Raw genomic sequence first — 17,805 nt, forward strand, 5'->3', positions numbered from 1 at the left:
ACCAAAAACGAAAAACGAAATTCCGTGATCTATTCCTTTTTTGTTTTCCAACGAAAATCCAGAAAACCAAATTCAAAAGACTGTGCAATTTTGCTTTAGAAATCAAGTATTTTTGTCAGTTTTGTACGATAGCGGAAGCGGCTACATTAGCCTACCCATGATCCTCAGCGATCGTTGCTATGGTGCTATCTGTGCCCCATTATCTAACTGACATCATTCAGACTTATACACACTCTCCCGCCCACTTCGCACTAGTAGCCTACTCAATCTCCACCAACCCTCCTCCAACCTGAAAACTTGACGACAGAGCCTTCTGCTGCAGTTTCCCCCGATTCTGGAACGTTCTGCCTGAAGAACTCAGGATCACACACAGTCTTTTTAGTTTTAAAAAACTTTTTAAAACACACCTTTTTAAACATGCTTTAAACAACAGCTGTTAGAAGTCTTCTCATCTGCCACTGCCTGTTACTACAATGTTATATGCTTTTATGCTGAATGTTTTATGTTTTTGTATCATTGTCTGTTGGTGCTTTGGGTCTAGAAAAGCACTATATCATTATTATTATCATTATTATTATTACTTCTGTACATATTTTAATTTAATTCAACTACATTTGTGTGTGTGTGTGTACATTATCATATATTACATTATTTGTGTGGATGTATATGGGTGTGTATATGTATTATATATGTGTATATGATATGATATTTGTTTTGGTGGAATTAGATTGGTTCTTTTGGTCATGACATGTCAGTCCAATGGTGTGTTTAGACTGGAAGCCAGGAGGTGGTTTTGGCCATATTATGTGTGACCTCCAGACCCAATATATATGTGTGTGTGTATGTATGTGTAGCCCGTGGAATTAGATGCTACACAGGACACAATTACTCACAGGTTCTCGTAGCTTTAATTTTATTGTTGACCACATATGCAACAAGACATTTTAACAGAGTGAGCAAGCTAGTGAGTCCTTTTAGAGAGCAGCTCATGTGCTTTCACATCTTGTTGCAGATTTAACACAAAAAATTATTTAAATGAAAAACAACAACAACAAAAGAAAAAAATACGGCTGTGGCCTATGACTATCGACAGAAAACATAAAATAGAACCAGATAAATACATAGTTAACAGCCATAAACCCACAAAAATAACCCCTGAATGTACAATGTATACTTGTAGAGGACACTTACATTTCAACAAGTTTCACCAAATCACATGGAATTCCCCGTAGACTGCACAACTCACACACTCGTTGTTTAACCTTGAAACAGAGTTCAAATGAATGTAAAACCTGTACAATTCCTCTATTAACAAAGTACAATAGCACGGTGTGGCTTTATGCACACTAACATTACCTTGCTATGCAGTTGAGAACACAGTGGTCAACATCTGGCGCCAAAATCCCAGGACATGAACTCCCGTAGTGTCTAAATCAAACCATCTCGTTAAAATATCGACAGATAACGTCCTTTTAAGTATTTGTAAAGGAATGTATTACAAGCATGTGTGTATTTACCTATTACTTTACACAACGGAGTCGCAGCACCGTCCACTCTGCAAATCTCTGGTTGTTCGCACTTGAAGAAAGAAGAAGAAAGAAGAAAGACCAAGATGCACTTGGCGGAGGGACAATAATATTACTCAACGCTGCCACCTTGTGACCAAAATCAGCAATAACAAGTGAGACTGTGACAGACTACTTAGAGTCTGCTCCACATTTTACTTAAACAATTTTACACTCAAGTGAAAACAACAAATAACACATGTATTAACATTTAAACAACTTTGAGAGCTATATCACACCTAAATGGAAAATTTCATCTGAACCAATTTACCACCCGGCTACATATGTATGTACAGTATATATATGTGTTGTATTTACTATTTGTCTCAACAAAATGTTTGATGCATGTTTTTAATTGAAATATTGGTTTCTGTATGGTTGCTGTAAAGTTTAAAAACCTTACTGAACATGTTTGTATGTTTGTTTATATACAACAATAAATAGTACAAAACCCAGATGGATGTTCTCCTCAGTAGAAAACAAGCCTGTAAAAACAACAAACAGTGCAAAGAGAAAATATTGAAACATGATGATACAAAGCTGCATATGTAGACTAATAAGTGTTTGGTAAAGAAAGCAGCAAAAACATTTGTGATTGTCAATGAACTGTCACAGAAACACAAACACAGCTTCTCTGTAAACCAGGTTTTATTTTTTGTGTTAGGTGTTCAACAAGTCACTGCTTACTCAGGCCATGTTTTTAAAGCTTTACATTAAAACTACAGACATAGTTTAGTTTAAAAGTTATTTTTACAATCACATATTTACAGATTTCTTTAAATCATAATCAATCTATTCAATATTCAAACAAACAAATTGGTTAAAGTGGACAGAAACTAAACAAACCTCAGACAAAATAAGAAAATCCTTTATACACATTATACATATGTTCTATTAATCAACTGTAGAGCTGCAACTAATGATTATTTTCATTAACAATTAACCTTGTTTTGACTTGTTTTTAGTCATTATTTAGAGCAGAGTGTATCAGCAGAACCTCACATTTAAAAAGATGGAGCTTGAAAATGTTTGTCTGACAAATAATTTAAATGATTATCAATCAATCAATTTATTTCCTGTTGTTCTGTCATTAAGTGTTTCAGCACTTATTACAGCCAGTAAAATATTGACACATAGTCTGTGGAGTCATGGTCTCGACCGAACTCTACAATGAAGCTTTATGACACTGTGAAATATTCACACTTTGTTTTCTGTGATTGTACTTAAAACTGAAAATTTTGGTTTCTTTGGAAATGTGATTTCTGATTAATGAGATCCCACCTTTAATGGAAATCATTTAATAAAAAAAATTGGAATAAAGGTCTTGTTAATTCTTAATAAACAAGAAAGTGCACAGTAAACAACTCTGGATATGTACATTTGCTCTCCTCAAAGACAATTAATCCTTTTATAAAGTAGAACAGGTGATTACTCTACTCAGTTTGATTGACAGGACAGATGATCACAGGGGCGGAGTTTTTACCACCATCATTAGGACCAGGACTGAAGTATGGGTAGAGTTTCTCAGTGAAGGACCAGCCAAAAAAGCCGCAGATAAACTGTGCAGTATCTGCATCATAAAAGGAGACCAGACCCTCCTCATAATCCACAAACACCCCCACCTTCTTAGGCCTAGACTTCAGAGAGAGACGGACTAAAGAGTTATTACAAGCACTGTACTCATTTCTATTTCTCAAACATACAGTCCAGTAACCATCCTGAGGGCTCAGTGGGATGTTTTCTTTTCTGTTGATCAACTCTCTGGCCACTCCTAAAGTCCATTTAGTCTTCCATTTAACCTGAACCTCAAAGTAAAATCTGCCTGAAGAGAAACTCTGCTTTCCTAACACACTAACACAATTGGAAAATCTTTCTGGATTTTCTGGGAGATCTTTCTTTACATCTCCGTGTTTTACTTGTTTCTCATCATCAGACAGGATGAGATGAGGATGTGCTGTATCAGGATCAAGAGTCACATCCACTGCATACTGCTGGACCCTCTTCAGCTCAGCCTCAAACAGCTTCTTCATCTCTTTACTGAGCGTCTCCTCCAGCTGAGTCACAGCTCTCACCACAGTCCCCTCATATGATGGTGGACGGACGCTGACCTCTGTCCAGTCTTTGGTGGGTGGAGCAGCTTTCAGGGACGGGAAGTTTTGGAGGAGGTGGAGGTGGTCTTCAGAGCGTGAGAGCTTCTCCACCTCAGAGCTTCTCTTCTTCAGCTCAGAGATTTCCTGTTCCAGCTCTTTGATGAAGTCTTCAGCCTGTTTCTCTGTCGTTCTTTGCTTCTCTTCAATTGTCTCAATGAGCTCATTCAGGCTTCTCTCAACAGACTTCATCAGAGCGGTGAAGACCTGAACACCTTCTGCTATTTCTTTCTCTGCATTTCCTTTGCTGAAGTTGACTGACCGTTTGATCTCTTGAATCTTCAGTCGTCTCTTCTGGATCATCTGCTGAATTTCAGCCTCTGTCTTCCCCAGCTCTGCCTTCTTTCCTTCATATTCTTCTTTCAGAGGAACAACATCATGTGTCTTGTGGTCTACAACAAAGCAGAGCATGCAGACACATGTCTGGTCAGTCTTACAGAACAGCTCCAGAGGTTTATCGTGCTTCATACACATCCTGTCTTCCAGGTTCTCCACAGGGTCCATCAGCTGATGTCTTTTCAGGCCTGAAACTGTCAGATGAGGCTCCAGGTGAGTCTCACAGTAGGAGGTCAGACACACCAGACAGGACTTCAGGGCCTTCAGTTTGGTTCCAGTACAGACGTCACAGGGAACTTCTCCTGGTTTGGCAGCTTGTTGCTCTGAGCTGCTGCTGCTGGCTTTCTGTTGAGCTTCCTGTCTGAACTGAGAAACCATCTCAGTGAGCAATGTGTTGACCTTCAGGTCAGGTCTTATGTTGAAAATCTCTTTACACATGGGACACTGGCAAGGAACATTAACATTCCAGTTTTCAGTGATGCAGTTTTTGCAGAAGTTGTGTCCACATGGTGTGGTGACTGGATCAGTGAACACATCCAGACAGATGCAGCACAGAAACTGATCTTCAGATAGCAGACAGCTGGCAGCAGACATATCTACACACTGAGTGTGAAAAACAAAAGACATATTTTGTTTTAAATTAAATTTCAATTATCTTTTGAAAATGAAATAAGGATAATTATTGTTGTATTAAGTATAACGTGATATTAGGTGAAGTAATATTGAATTATATTTTCCCTGTTATCAATCGGGATGGGAACACGTGAACGGAGTCGTGAGCAACCGTGATCATTGAAGTCGTGCTGGCAGCTCAAACAGTTATCCACAAGGCTGCATGGTGAGTTTAAAGTTGTTGTTTACTTTGGTGACGTGTTTTATGTGAGCTGGTTTGTACAAACACAGTAAGAGACTGTCATCTGCAGCTCTTTATCTAACAGCTCATTGTGGCTGTTTCTTCTTGTACTATTCTTCCATACAATCTTTAAAATGAACCACTGACAACATAACACAGAATATGTCCATATCTTGTTGTGTAGACCAACTGTTACTGAAGAGTAGCACTGCTAACAAAGCTCTGCTAAGTTGGTGACAAACACCTTTAATTTCCTCCAACTGCTTCACAATAAAAGCTGATGCTTGTCGGTAGAAAGCTTTTAATGTGAAACAGCTACAGGAAATAGAATGCAGTGTGTCTGTAGGAAGTGATCAGTAAATAGTAATAAGACCAGGAAGGTTGGAGTGAAGCTGAACTCCAAACCACAGAGATTCAGTTACAAGTTACAAAAGTTTAGTTAGTTTAGTTATATTGTCACTAATTTCACAAGTGTCAGTATGAAATGAAAAGAGTGGAACTTCCTGTCTGCTGTGTTAAAGCTGGTTGTTGAAACATTAAATATGATCAGTTGTACTCACCAGTGTTTGGCAGAGACTCTGCTGTGTTGTTGAGAAAGACTTGATGAACTCAGTTTAATTTTTATTTGGACAGAAGTGGAGAGACTCGACTGCAGCTCTGCTGTCGCTCTGACAAAATTTTTGTTTCATTTCTGTAGTATGTCACTGAACCTGTTGGTCATGTCTTTCCAACGTTCCTCCTCCTCTTATTGTATGTTGATGAGTTTTGTTCCTCCTCCTTATTTACAGGAATTTCATGAAATACCATGGAGTAAAGGTGGCACTGTATTTAACAGGTAAGAGGAATAAGATAGATGAAAAGGTGTTGCTAAGCTTGTCCAAAAGCGTTGAATTAAGAGCAGCTGGACTTTGAGATCCTTGAAGACATTTCACCCCTCATCCAAAAGACTTTTGTTCAGCTTTTACCTTCAGCTCTTAACTGAACTGAAAACAAGTCTAGTTGCTCTGTACTCAACGCTTTTGGATACACCATGACCTGGATAACTGAGAATCTTCACAAACATGTTGCTTACCTAAACTATGTGTATTGAAAGTAGGGATGTGCAGAGAGCCCAGTATTTGTATATGTATCTGTATTTGTTGAGGCAGCAAAATTATTTATATTTGTATATTTTTTGTTTTTATTATGGTTTTCATTTTAGAAAATTAAAGTGTTACAATAAGTGTTCATGAATAAACTACCTTACAAAGGAGGTCCCCACACCGGGTCTTGAACTGGAGTCTCCCAGATCATAGACGACTGCGCTGACTACTGAACTAAAACTTAACTCATCGCCTCATTGTAGACAGACCTCTACCTATTTATACACCCATAACACAGAGACAGCACACCATGTAACATGTAGGGAGGAAGTTCAAAGGCGATTCTTGCTTTTCACTTTTCATTTATTGACTATTTTTTACAACCAAACTTTGTGGAAAGGAGAAGGGGAACAACAGGTTATGGAGAGTCCCTTGGGAGCACTTCACGTGTGTCAGTAGCTCAGCTTTATCTCTGGGGAACACCCCCAACTCTGGGAGTGATGTCCAAATTAGGAAATGTGCGTCATGTAGCAGGTGGATGTGACTCCACTCGTTGAGACCTGCTGATAGACGTAACAGTGGAGCAGAGGAGAGACACTGAGATAGCAATGTAACCGATATGTGTGCTGGTATTTGACTTTTTTTTTTTCTTCTCAAAAACAAATAATTTTTAAAATATTTGTATGTAACAAATATTCGTAAAAAAAACAAAACAAAAAAAAACAAACAAACCCTAAAACACTATTTGTGCCTTGCTGAATAATGTACTTATATTCAGGCACAGTCCGGGTATCATCAGATTATTCGTAATTCATTTGTAAATCTGTTATTTGTTTCAAAACAAAAAACAAAAAGACGTTTTTGGTGTCAGAATCAAATAACGAAAAACCAATCAAACCCGGCCCGTTTTTGGTTTTTGCCGATTCGTTTTATTTTGGATTGAATATCCAGCAGGTCTGCGGACATCAAGCAATTCGTTTTTGCGTTTGAAACCAAAAACGAAAAACAAAATCATGTGATCTATTCCTTTTTTGTTTCCCAACGAAAATCCAGAAAACCAAATTCAAAAGACCGTGCAATTTTGGTTTAGAAATCAAGTATTTTTATCAGTTTTGTACGATAACGGAAGCGGCTACATTAGCCTACCCATGATCCTCAGTGACCGTTGCTATGGTGAAGACGCCAGTGACAGCCTTAACATATAGTCAGTATAACATTATGTAGTATTGCAGATTATTGGTTACGATCGGGATCAACGTACTTTACTGTACATTGAACTGTAAAGAAAATATGCTATGGACAAAGAAACGAAGTGTATGAAATATAAGAAAGATGACAAGAGAGTAAATTAAACATAAATAATTAATAAATAATTATATGATGTAACAGTGGAGGTTGAATAAAATGCCAAAAGCCTAAAGTCCAGTTTGATGAAAATTACGAAAGTGAAAGTGTAGAGCTTAGATGAGGGATGTGAAATATACAGTTCAGTTTTATAACCCCATCTTCATCCCATTTACACACGCGTGTGGCTGTCGCTGGTTTCTTCATCATAGCAATGGTCGCTGAGGATCATGGGTAAGCTAATGTAGCCGCTTCCGCTATCATACAAAACTGACAAAAATACTTGATTTCTAAACCAACATTGCATGGTCTTTTGAATTTGGTTCTCTGGATTTTCGTTGGGAAACAAAAAAGGAATAGATCACGTGATTTGGTTTTTCGTTTTTGGTTTAAAATGAAAAAAGGAAAAAACCATGTGACTTTAGTTTTTGGTTTCAAACGCAAAAACGAATTGGCTGAATGTCCGCAGACCTGCTGGATATTCAATCCAAAAAGGAATAACAATAAAACGAATCAGCAAAAACCAAAAAGGGGCCGGGTTTGATTGGTTTTTTGTTATTTGATTCTGACACCAAAAACTGTTTTTTGTTTTGAAACAAATAACAGATTTACCGTTTCTTGGATTTTGAATTACAAATGAAATTATGAATTATCCGATGATACCTGGGCCGGGCACACCCTTAATTGAAAGTTTGAGGTTTTTCCACAAACAGCAACAGGTTCAGTTATTTATATTATTATCCAGACGTGTTTTAAACTACTACTTCTGCAAACCTTTTTATGGACTTGAGCTCACTGAAATGAGAGTTTGTTTGTTTTCTGGAAGCTGTTGCAAAATCCAAATGTAGTACAAACATAAAACTTAACATCTGTTAATTTGTTCTAATATTTTAGTGTCAATGCTTTTATTTCTAAAAAGAGGGCCAAAAAAATGTAAGTTAATTCCACTTTTTTCCAGTGCAGGTTATTTGTTTCTGAGATTTTCAAGAAATCAGCTTCTGTCTAGAAACAATAAAGAGTATGACAGATCATTGCACTGAAATCAAGATAACGATATGTGTGTTTGTTCACTCACATGTATCAGTAGTGTTTGCTGCTCGGCAACAGTACAGTAACTTTGGGCTCATTGTTCCTTTGTGTTGTGCTCCATCTAGTGGTCGTTCTGTGTCATAAACAGTCAGTGGCTCACACAGAAGCTTCTTGTTGTTACTGCAGTGCAACAGGAAGTGATGTAAAGGTGGTCAGACATGCAGAAGGCTGTTAGGTCTCTATGACGAACAGCTTTTCATTCCATTGTACCCCAACTGAACATATAGTTATGTTAAGGTATTAGAGATGTGACATGAAGACCTGGAGGGAGGAGCAGCCTGGCGTTTTAGCTACTCTTGTCTGTCTTGTGACCCTCATCATATTTTTCTCAGTTGTTTCTCCCAAACACAGTGCCTGACCCATGTTGGACTGCCAAAGTGCATTATGGGAATGATTTAGACTTTGTGTTTATGTTGAAACATTTTCTGCTGAAGAGCTGAAGAACTGCTGGGTGACCAAATCAAAATGAGGCAAATACAGGATATTTATTTTGTTTTAGTCACATGTGACAACGTTTAAAGGTGTTTAATGAAACAATAAAAACGCAGGAAACATGTTTTAAGGTGATTAAAGCAGTGATGTAGCCTTATTTTATCCAAAAGTGGACATTAAAAATATTAAAATATACAATCAATTTACAAACTGCAATTTTAGGAAACTTAAGTAGCAGCAAATCAGATGTCAGTAATATTATAATCCTGTTTAGTAAAGCATTTATAATAAAATGTCAAATATGCACACAAGTTAATACATCAGATTTCTATCTTAAAACACACCGGATGATAGAAAGATAAAAATCTAAAAGAAAACTACGAACCTGTAAATTCCTGGAGGGATGGGAACAACTAAGCTGTGGGGAAGGATGGGAATAATTTAAAAACAGTGAAATCTTTCACTCTCCTTACCTGCCTTCTCCTGGAGTAGTGCTGCACACAAAAAGATCATGAAAGATTCTGGGGCTGTTAGGAAGTGTAGGTGTTTTTATGTTGCTTGATTGTGCATACATGTGCACAAGTACAATCTCACATATCACTACATGACCGATATGCTATGTTCTGCTGTGGAGGGTTGTGAGGTGGGCCTATGCGGTGCCTGTCCACCCTCACCGCCCCCGGTGCTGCTTCTGTGCCTGGTGGACCCATCTTGACCCAGTTAGGACCACAATGATGATGGCTCCATTAAAATAATCTAATTATACATTTATTATTATTATAACAGTTATTACTATTATTGGTATTATTATTTATCTATTTCATTTTTCTTTTGATTGTTTGATTATTTGTTTTGGCCTGTTCACCCACCGTTACTCCCGCATGGAGTACAAAATCCTCACATTAACCTATTCATGGATCTGTGCCCCATTATCTAAGTGACATTATTCAGACTTATACACACTCTCCCGCCCACTTCGCACTAGTAGCCTACCCAATCTCCACCAACCCTTCTCCAACCTGAAAACTATGGACGACAGAGCCTTCTGCTGCAGTGTCCCCCGATTCTGGAACGTTCTGCCTGAAGAACTCAGGATCACACACAGTCTTTTTAGTTTTAAAAAACTTTTTAAAACACACCTTTTAAAAACATGCTTTAAACAGCAGCTGTTAAAAGTCTTCTCATCTGCCACTGCCTGTTACTACAATGTTATATGCTTTTATGCTGAATGTTTTAGTTTTTGTATCACTGTCTGTTGGTGCTTTGGGTCTAGAAAAGCACTGGATTATTATTATTATTATTACTTCTGTACATATTTTAATTTAATTCAACTACATTTGTGTGTGTGTGTGCATTATCATATATTACATTATTTGTGTGGATGTATATGGGTGTGTGTATGTATTATATTTGTGTATATGATATGATATTTGTTTTGGTGGAATTAGATTGGTTCTTTTGGTCATGACATGTCAGTCCAATGGTGTGTTGAGACTGGCAGCCAGGAGGTGGTTTTGGCCACATTATGTGTGACCTCCAGACCCAATATATATGTGTGTGTGTATGTATGTGTAGCCCATGGAATTTGATGCCATGCAGGACACAATTACTCAGAGGTTCTTGTACCTTTAATTTTATTGTTGACCACGTTTGCAACAGGTCATTTTAACAGAGTGAGCAAGCTACTGAGTCCTTTTATAGAGCAGCTCATGTGCTTTCACATCTTATTGCAGATTTAACATAAAAAATTATTTAAATGAAAAACAACAATGATAAAAGAAAAAAAATACGGCTGTGGGCTATGACTATCGACAGAAAACATAAAATAGAACCACATAAATACATAGTTAACAGCCATAAACCCACAAAAATAACCCATGAATGTACAATGGATACTTGTAGAGGACACTTACATTTCAACAAGTTTCACCAAATCACATGGAACTCCCCGTAGACTGCACAACTCACACACTCGTTGTTTAACCTTCAAACAGAGTTCAAATGAATGTAAAACCTGTACAATTCCTCTATTAACAAAGTACAATAGCACGGTGTGGCTTTATGCACACTAACATTACCTTGCTATGCAGTTGAGAACACAGTGGTCAACATTTGGCGCCAAAATCCCAGGACATGAACTCCCGTAGTGTCTAAATCAAACCATCTCGTTAAAATATCGACAGATAACGTCCTTTTAAGTATTTGTAAAAGAATGTATTACAAGATATGTGTGTATTTACCTATTACTTTACACAACGGAGTCGCAGCACCGTCCACTCTGCAAATCTCTGGTTGTTCGCACGTAAACAGGAAGAAAGACCAAGATGCACTTGGCGGAGGGACAATAATATTACTCAACGCTGCCACCTTGTGACCAAAATCAGCAATAACAAGTGAGACTGTGACAGACTACTTAAAATCTGCTCCACATTTTACTTAAACAATTTTACACTCAAATGAAAACAACAAATAACACATGTATTAACATTTAAACAACTTTGAGAGCTATATCACACCTAAATGGAAAATTTCATCTGAACCAATTTACCACCCGGCTACATATGTATGTACAGTATATATATGTGTTGTATTTACTATTTGTCTCAACAAAATGTGCGATGCATGTTTTTAATTGAAATATTGGTTTCTGTATGGTTGCCGTAAAGTTTAAAAACCTTACTGAACATCTTTGTATGTTTGTTTATATGCAACAATAAATAGTACAAAACCCAGATGGATGTTCTCCTCAGTAGAAAACAAGCCTCTCAATAGATTGTAGGTTAATTATGTAAAAACAACAAACAGTAGAGAGAGAAAATATTGAAACATGATGATACAAAGCTGCATATGTAGACTAATAAGTATTTGGTAAAGAAAGCAGCAAAAACATTTGTGATTGTTAATGAACTGTAACAGAAACACAAACACAGCTTCTCTGTAAACCAGGTTTTATTTTTTGTGTTAGGTGTTCAACAAGTCACTGCTTACTCAGGCCATGTTTTAAAAACAACAGACATAATTTAGTTTATATATTTCTTTTTTACAATCACATATTTACAGATTTCTTTAAATCATAATAAATCTGATCAATGTAAAAAACAAACAGAAAATGGCCAAAGTGGCCGATAACATACCAAACCTCAGGCAAAATGTAAAAATTCCATTAAAATATATTCTATTAATCAACTACTGCTGCAGCTAATGATTATTTTCATTAACAGTTAACCTCTCTTATATGTTTTTTTTTATTATTGATTTTTACTTTGTAAAAGGTCAGAAAATAGTACAAATGTTTGTCACAATTTTTTTCAGAGCTCAATGTGATGTTTTCAAATGTTTTGTCCAACCAACAGTCCAAAACCCCAAAATATTCAGTTTACTATTATATAGAGCAGAAAGTTGCAGCAAAACCTCACATTTACAAAGATGCAGCCTGAGACTGTTTGTTACACTTGAAACTGAAAAGTTTGGGTTTTTTTGTGAACTTTGATTTCAACTTGAATTGAGAATAAAGTTGTCTGGAATTAATCAGACGTTTTAATAGTTTTAATTTTAAATAGAGATCCCACCTTTCATGTGATACACAAAATACTCTTCTCTACAAGAAAGTGTACAGTTTATGACACTGAATGTGTATATTTGTTCCTGTAAATGACAATGAATCCTCTCATAAAATAAAACAGGTGATTACTCTACTCAGTTTGATTGACAGGACAGATGATCAGAGGGGTGGAGTTTTTACCACCATCATTAAAAAAGGGACAGAAGAATGGGTAGAGTTTCTCAGTGAAGTAGTAGCCAGTAAAGGAGTAGATGAGAGCTGCTGCATCTACGTCATAAAAGGAGACCAGACCCTCCTCATAATCCACAAACACCCCCACCCTCTGAGGCTCAGACTTCAGAGAGAGTTCAACTGAAGTGTCATGACAAGCTAAGTACGCATTTCTACTCTTCAAACATATAGTCCAGTAACCATCCTGAGGGCTCAGTGTGATTTTCCCCTTTCTGTTGATCGACTCTCTGACCACTCCTAAAAGCCATTTGGTCTTCCCTTTAACCTGAACCTCAAAGTAAAATTTGCCTGAAGAGAAATTCTGCTTTCCTAAAACACAGGGTAAAGGAGAAAATCTCTCTGGGTTGTCTGGGAGATTCTTCTTCACATTACTGCAGTTTACTTGTTTTCCATCATCAGACAGGATGAGTGCAGGATTTGCTGTATCAGGATCAAGAGTCACATCCACTGCATACTGCTGGACCCTCTTCAGCTCAGCCTCAACCAGCTTCTTCATCTCTTCACTGAACATCTCCTCCAGCTGAGCCACAGCTCTCACTACAGTCCCCTTATATGATGGATGGACGCTGACCTCTGTCCAGTCGTTGGTGGGTAGAGCTTCTTTCAGGGGTTGGAAGTTTTGGAGGAGTTGGAGGTAGTCTTCAGAGCGTGAGAGCTGCTCCACCTCAGAGCTTCTCTTCTTCAGCTCAGAGATTTCCTGTTCCAGCTCTTTGATGAAGTCTTCAGCCTGTTTCTCTGTCGTTCTTTGCTTCTCTTCAATCGTCTCAATGAGCTCATTCAGGCTTCTCTCAACAGACTCCTTCAAAGCAGTGAAGACCTGAACACCTTCTGCTTTCTCTCTGTCTGCATCTTCCTTATTGAGGTCAACTGAGTGTTTGATCTCTTGAATCTTCAGTTGTCTCTTCTGGATCATCTGCTGAATTTCAGCCTCTGTCTTCCCCAGCTCTGCCTTCTTTCCTTCATATTCTTCTTTCAGAGGAACAAACTCATGTGTTTTGTGGTCTAAAACAGAGCAGAGCATGCAGACACATGTCTGGTCGGTCTTACAGAACAGCTCCAGAGGTTTATCGTGCTTCATACACATCCTGTCTTCCAGGTTCTCCACAGGGTCCATCAGCTGATGTCTTTTCAGGCCTGACATTGTCAGATGAGGCTCCAGGTGAGTCTCACAGTAGGAGGTCAGACACACCAGACAGGACTTCAGGGCCTTCAGTTTGGTTCCAGTACAGACGTCACAGGGAACTTCTCCTGGTTTGGCAGCTTGTTGCTCTGAGCTGCTGCTGGCTTTCTGTTGAGCTTCCTGTCTGAACTGAGAAACCATCTCAGAGATGAAAGTGTTGACGTGAAGCTCAGGTCTTGTGTTGAAAACCTTTTTACACATCGGACACAGGTACTGGTCATTACTGTTCCAGTGTTTAGTGATGCAGTTTTTGCAGAAGTTGTGTCCACATGATGTGGTGACTGGATCAGTGAACACATCCAGACAGATGGAGCACAGAAACTGATCTTCAGATCGCAGACAGCTGGCAGCAGACATATCTACATATGTAGTGTGAAAGAAGAAAAAAACATTCTTTATGTTGTTTAAAAAGAAACATGTATGTTTACTGTTCCATTAAGTATCATGTGATATTTGGTAAAGTAAATTTTGAGTTAAATATGCAGTGAGCAACCATAACCATTTAAGACAAGCTGGCAAGCCTAAATAATTTTCTCCAGTGTTGCACAGCCAGGTTAAAGGCCTTGTTCCTTTAATGGTGGACGTGTGCTGGTTTGTACAAACTACAGTAAGAGTCTCATCTGTAGTTATTTATCTAACAGCTCATTGTGGCTGTTTGTGCTTTTACTGTTGCTCAATACAATCTGATCCGCTGACAGAATATGTTCATATCTTGTTGTATAGAGGAATTTTTAATGAAGAATAGCACTGCTAACAAAGCTCTGCTAACTTGGTGACAAACACATTTTATTACCTGCAGCTGCTTCACAATAAAAGCTGCTGCTTGTTGGTAGAAAGCTTTTAATGTGAAACAGCTACAGGAAATAGAATGCAGTGTGTCTGTAGGAAGTGATCAGTAAATAGTAATAAGACCAGGAAGGTTGGAGTGAAGCTGAACTCCAAACCACAGAGATTCAGTTACAAGTTACAAAAGTCCTGAGAACTGACACAGAGAGACTGTTTAAAAAACAATTAAAGTTGTTTCACTGAATCTGTGTAAAAACATCTTTAGTTATATTGTCACTAATTTCACAAGTGTCAGTATGAAATGAAAAGAGTGGAACTTCCTGTCTGCTGTGTTAAAGCTGGTTGTTGAAACATTAAATATGATCAGTTGTACTCACCAGTGTTTGGCAGAGACTCTGCTGTGTTGTTGAGAAAGACTTGATGAACTCAGTTTAATTTTTATTTGGACAGAAGTGGAGAGACTCAACTGCAGCTCTGCTGTCGCTCTGACAAACTTATAGTTTCATTTCTGCAGAGTGACGTTGCAGCTCTCTTATCTTTCCAGTGTTGCTCCTCCTCTTACTGCAGCTCTGTTTGTTTTAGGTTCCTCCCTCTGATTTACAAGATTATTGTGAAATATCATGGAGCAAAGGTGAGACTGTACCTGACAGGTGGGAGGAATAAGACATGTGAAAAGATGTTGCTTAGCTTAATTATGTTTGAGGTTTTTCTGCAAACATCCTCAGTTAGTTATTTCCAAACACACTTTTCACTTCTACAAAACTTTTCCAGTTTCCTTCTCCAAACAAAAAACAAGATCAGAAACAGTTGATGACTACTGAAAGATTATTTAATTTAACCTCATGCAGATACAATTTCTATATTTTGCTTTATGTGCAACCTTATTTGTATCTTTGCTATAATCTACAAACTGTGTGTATAAGTTTGTGCCGTCTTTGTTCAGACTGTTTTGTGGTGAACCACCACAGTCCTGACAGGGATAAATGTAGAATCTATCATCTCTGTACTGAGTGATGCTTCACACTGCCAGCACTGTCCTTTGGGAGTTTGGGAGTTGTAGTGTGAACCCTGTTAGCCACAGAGCTAACGTCATGTCAGCAGCTCTGCTCTGAGGTTCAGAAAAATGTAAAGAAATGAAAAAGTGTTTGTTAGCAGGAGTTGGATGGTTTGAATCCTCAACCTGTTTTAGTAAATCTTGATGACAGTAATGATCTTCCCTGTTTAAGAAACTTTTATTGCAGCTACAGAAGCCTACAGAAGATAAGACTTTATTGATACCGAGAGGGGGGCGGGAGACATGCAGAAGGCTGTTAGGTCTCTATGACAGACAGCTTTTCAGTCCATTGTACCCCAACTGAACATACAGTTTTCTGTTTTAAATAAGGAGATTGTTATGTTAAGGTATTAGAGATGTGACATGAAGACCTGGAGGGAGGAGCAGCCTGGCATTTTAGCTACTCTTGTCTGTCTTGTGACCCTCATCATATTTATCGCAGTTGTTTCTCCCAAACACAGTGCCTGACCCATGTTGTGCTACCCAAGTGCATTATGGGAATGATTTAGACTTTGTGTTTATGTTGAAACATTTTCTGCTGAAGAGCTGAAGAACTGTTGGGTGACCAAATCAAAATGAGGCAAATGAGGGATATTTAGTTTGTTTTTGTGGAACATGTGACAACATTTAAAGGTGTTTAATGAAACAGAATAAAAAGGCAGGAAACATCTTTTTTAGGTGATTAAAGCAGTGACGTATCCTGTTGTAGCCTTATTTTATCCAAAAGTGGACATTAAAAATATTAAAATATACAATCAATTTACCAACTGCAATTTTAGGAAACTTAAGTAGCAGCAAATCAGATGTCAGTAATATTATAATCCTGTTTAGTAAAGCATTTATAATAAAATGTCAAATATGCACACAAGTTAATACATCAGATTTCTATCTTAAAACACACTGGATGATAGAAAGATAAAAATCTAAAAGAAAACTACGAACCTGTAAATTCCTAGATCTGTGGGGAAGGATGGGAATAATTTAAAAACAGTGAAATCTTTCACTCTCCTTACCTGCCTTCTCCTGGAGTAGTGCTGCATACAAAAAGGTCATGAAAGATTCTGGGGCTGTTAGGAAGTGTAGGTGTTTTTATGTTGCTTGATTGTGCATACATGTGCACAAGTACAATCTCACATATCACTACATGACCGATATGCTATGTTCTGCTGTGGAGGGTTGTGAGGTGGGCCTATGCGGTGCCTGTCCACCCTCACCGCCCCCGGTGCTGCTTCTGTGCCTGGTGGACCCATCTTGACCCAGTTAGGACCACAATGACGATGACTCCATTAAAATAATCAAATTACACATTTATTATTATTATAACAGCTATTACTATTGTTGGTATTATTATTTATCTATTTCATTTTTCTTTTGATTGTTTGATTATTTGTTTTGGCCTGTTCACCCACCGTTACTCCTGTATGGAGTACAAAATCCTCACATTAACCTATTCATGGATCTGTGCCCCATTATCTAAGTGACATCATTCAGACTTACACACTCTCCCGCCCACTTCGCACTAGTAGCCTACCCAATCTCCACCAACCCTCCTCCAACCTGAAAACTATGGACGACAGAGCCTTCTGCTGCAGTTTCCCCCGATTCTGGAACGTTCTGCCTGAAGAACTCAGGATCACACACAGTCTTTTCAGTTTTAAAAAACTTTTTAAAACACACCTTTTTAAACATGCTTTAAACAACAGCTGTTAGAAGTCTTCTCATCTGCCACTGCCTGTTACTACAATGTTATGTGCTTTTATGCTGAATGTTTTTGTTTTTGTATCACTGTCAATTGGTGCTTTGGGTCTAGAAAAGCACTGGATTATTATCATTATCATTATTATTATTACTTCTGTACATATTTTAATTTAATTCAACTACATTTGTGTGTGTGTGTGTGTGCGTGTGCATTATCATATATTACATTATTTGTGTGGATGTATATGGGTGTGTGTATGTATTATATATGTGTATATGATATGATATTTGTTTTGGTGGAATTAGATTGGTTCTTTTGGTCATGACATGTCAGTCCAATGGTGTGTTTAGACTGGCGGCCAGGAGGTGGTTTTGGCCACATTATGTGTGACCTCCAGACCCAATATATATGTGTGTGTGTATGTATGTGTAGCCCGTGGAATTAG

General features: G+C 37.9%; 2 protein-coding genes and 1 long non-coding RNA gene across 3 annotated transcripts; all 3 read right to left on the reverse strand.

Moving 5' to 3' along the window:
* Positions 1–935: 935 nt before the first annotated feature.
* LOC122974966 lies at positions 936–1,579 on the reverse strand. Its single transcript, XR_006400514.1, has 3 exons — positions 1,518–1,579; positions 1,357–1,428; positions 936–1,262 (listed from the first exon to the last, which is right to left on the reverse strand). It is a non-coding gene; the product is annotated as an uncharacterized LOC122974966 (long non-coding RNA).
* A 906-nt stretch (positions 1,580–2,485) lies between these two features.
* Positions 2,486–4,642, reverse strand: LOC122974603 (E3 ubiquitin-protein ligase TRIM39-like). Its single transcript, XM_044342586.1, has one exon. The coding sequence runs from the start codon at positions 4,640–4,642 to the stop codon at positions 2,999–3,001; it is 1,644 nt and encodes a 547-aa protein (XP_044198521.1). The 3' UTR covers positions 2,486–2,998.
* A 7,522-nt stretch (positions 4,643–12,164) lies between these two features.
* LOC122974736 (E3 ubiquitin-protein ligase TRIM21-like) lies at positions 12,165–14,178 on the reverse strand. The gene has a single exon (XM_044342639.1). It carries the CDS (start codon positions 14,176–14,178, stop codon positions 12,541–12,543), a length of 1,638 nt encoding a protein of 545 aa, XP_044198574.1. The 3' UTR covers positions 12,165–12,540.
* Between the last annotated feature and the right edge of the window lie 3,627 nt (positions 14,179–17,805).

The sequence above is a fragment of the Thunnus albacares genome, chromosome 3 (assembly GCF_914725855.1).
Source record: "Thunnus albacares chromosome 3, fThuAlb1.1, whole genome shotgun sequence".
Classification (NCBI taxonomy): Eukaryota; Metazoa; Chordata; class Actinopteri; order Scombriformes; family Scombridae; genus Thunnus; species Thunnus albacares.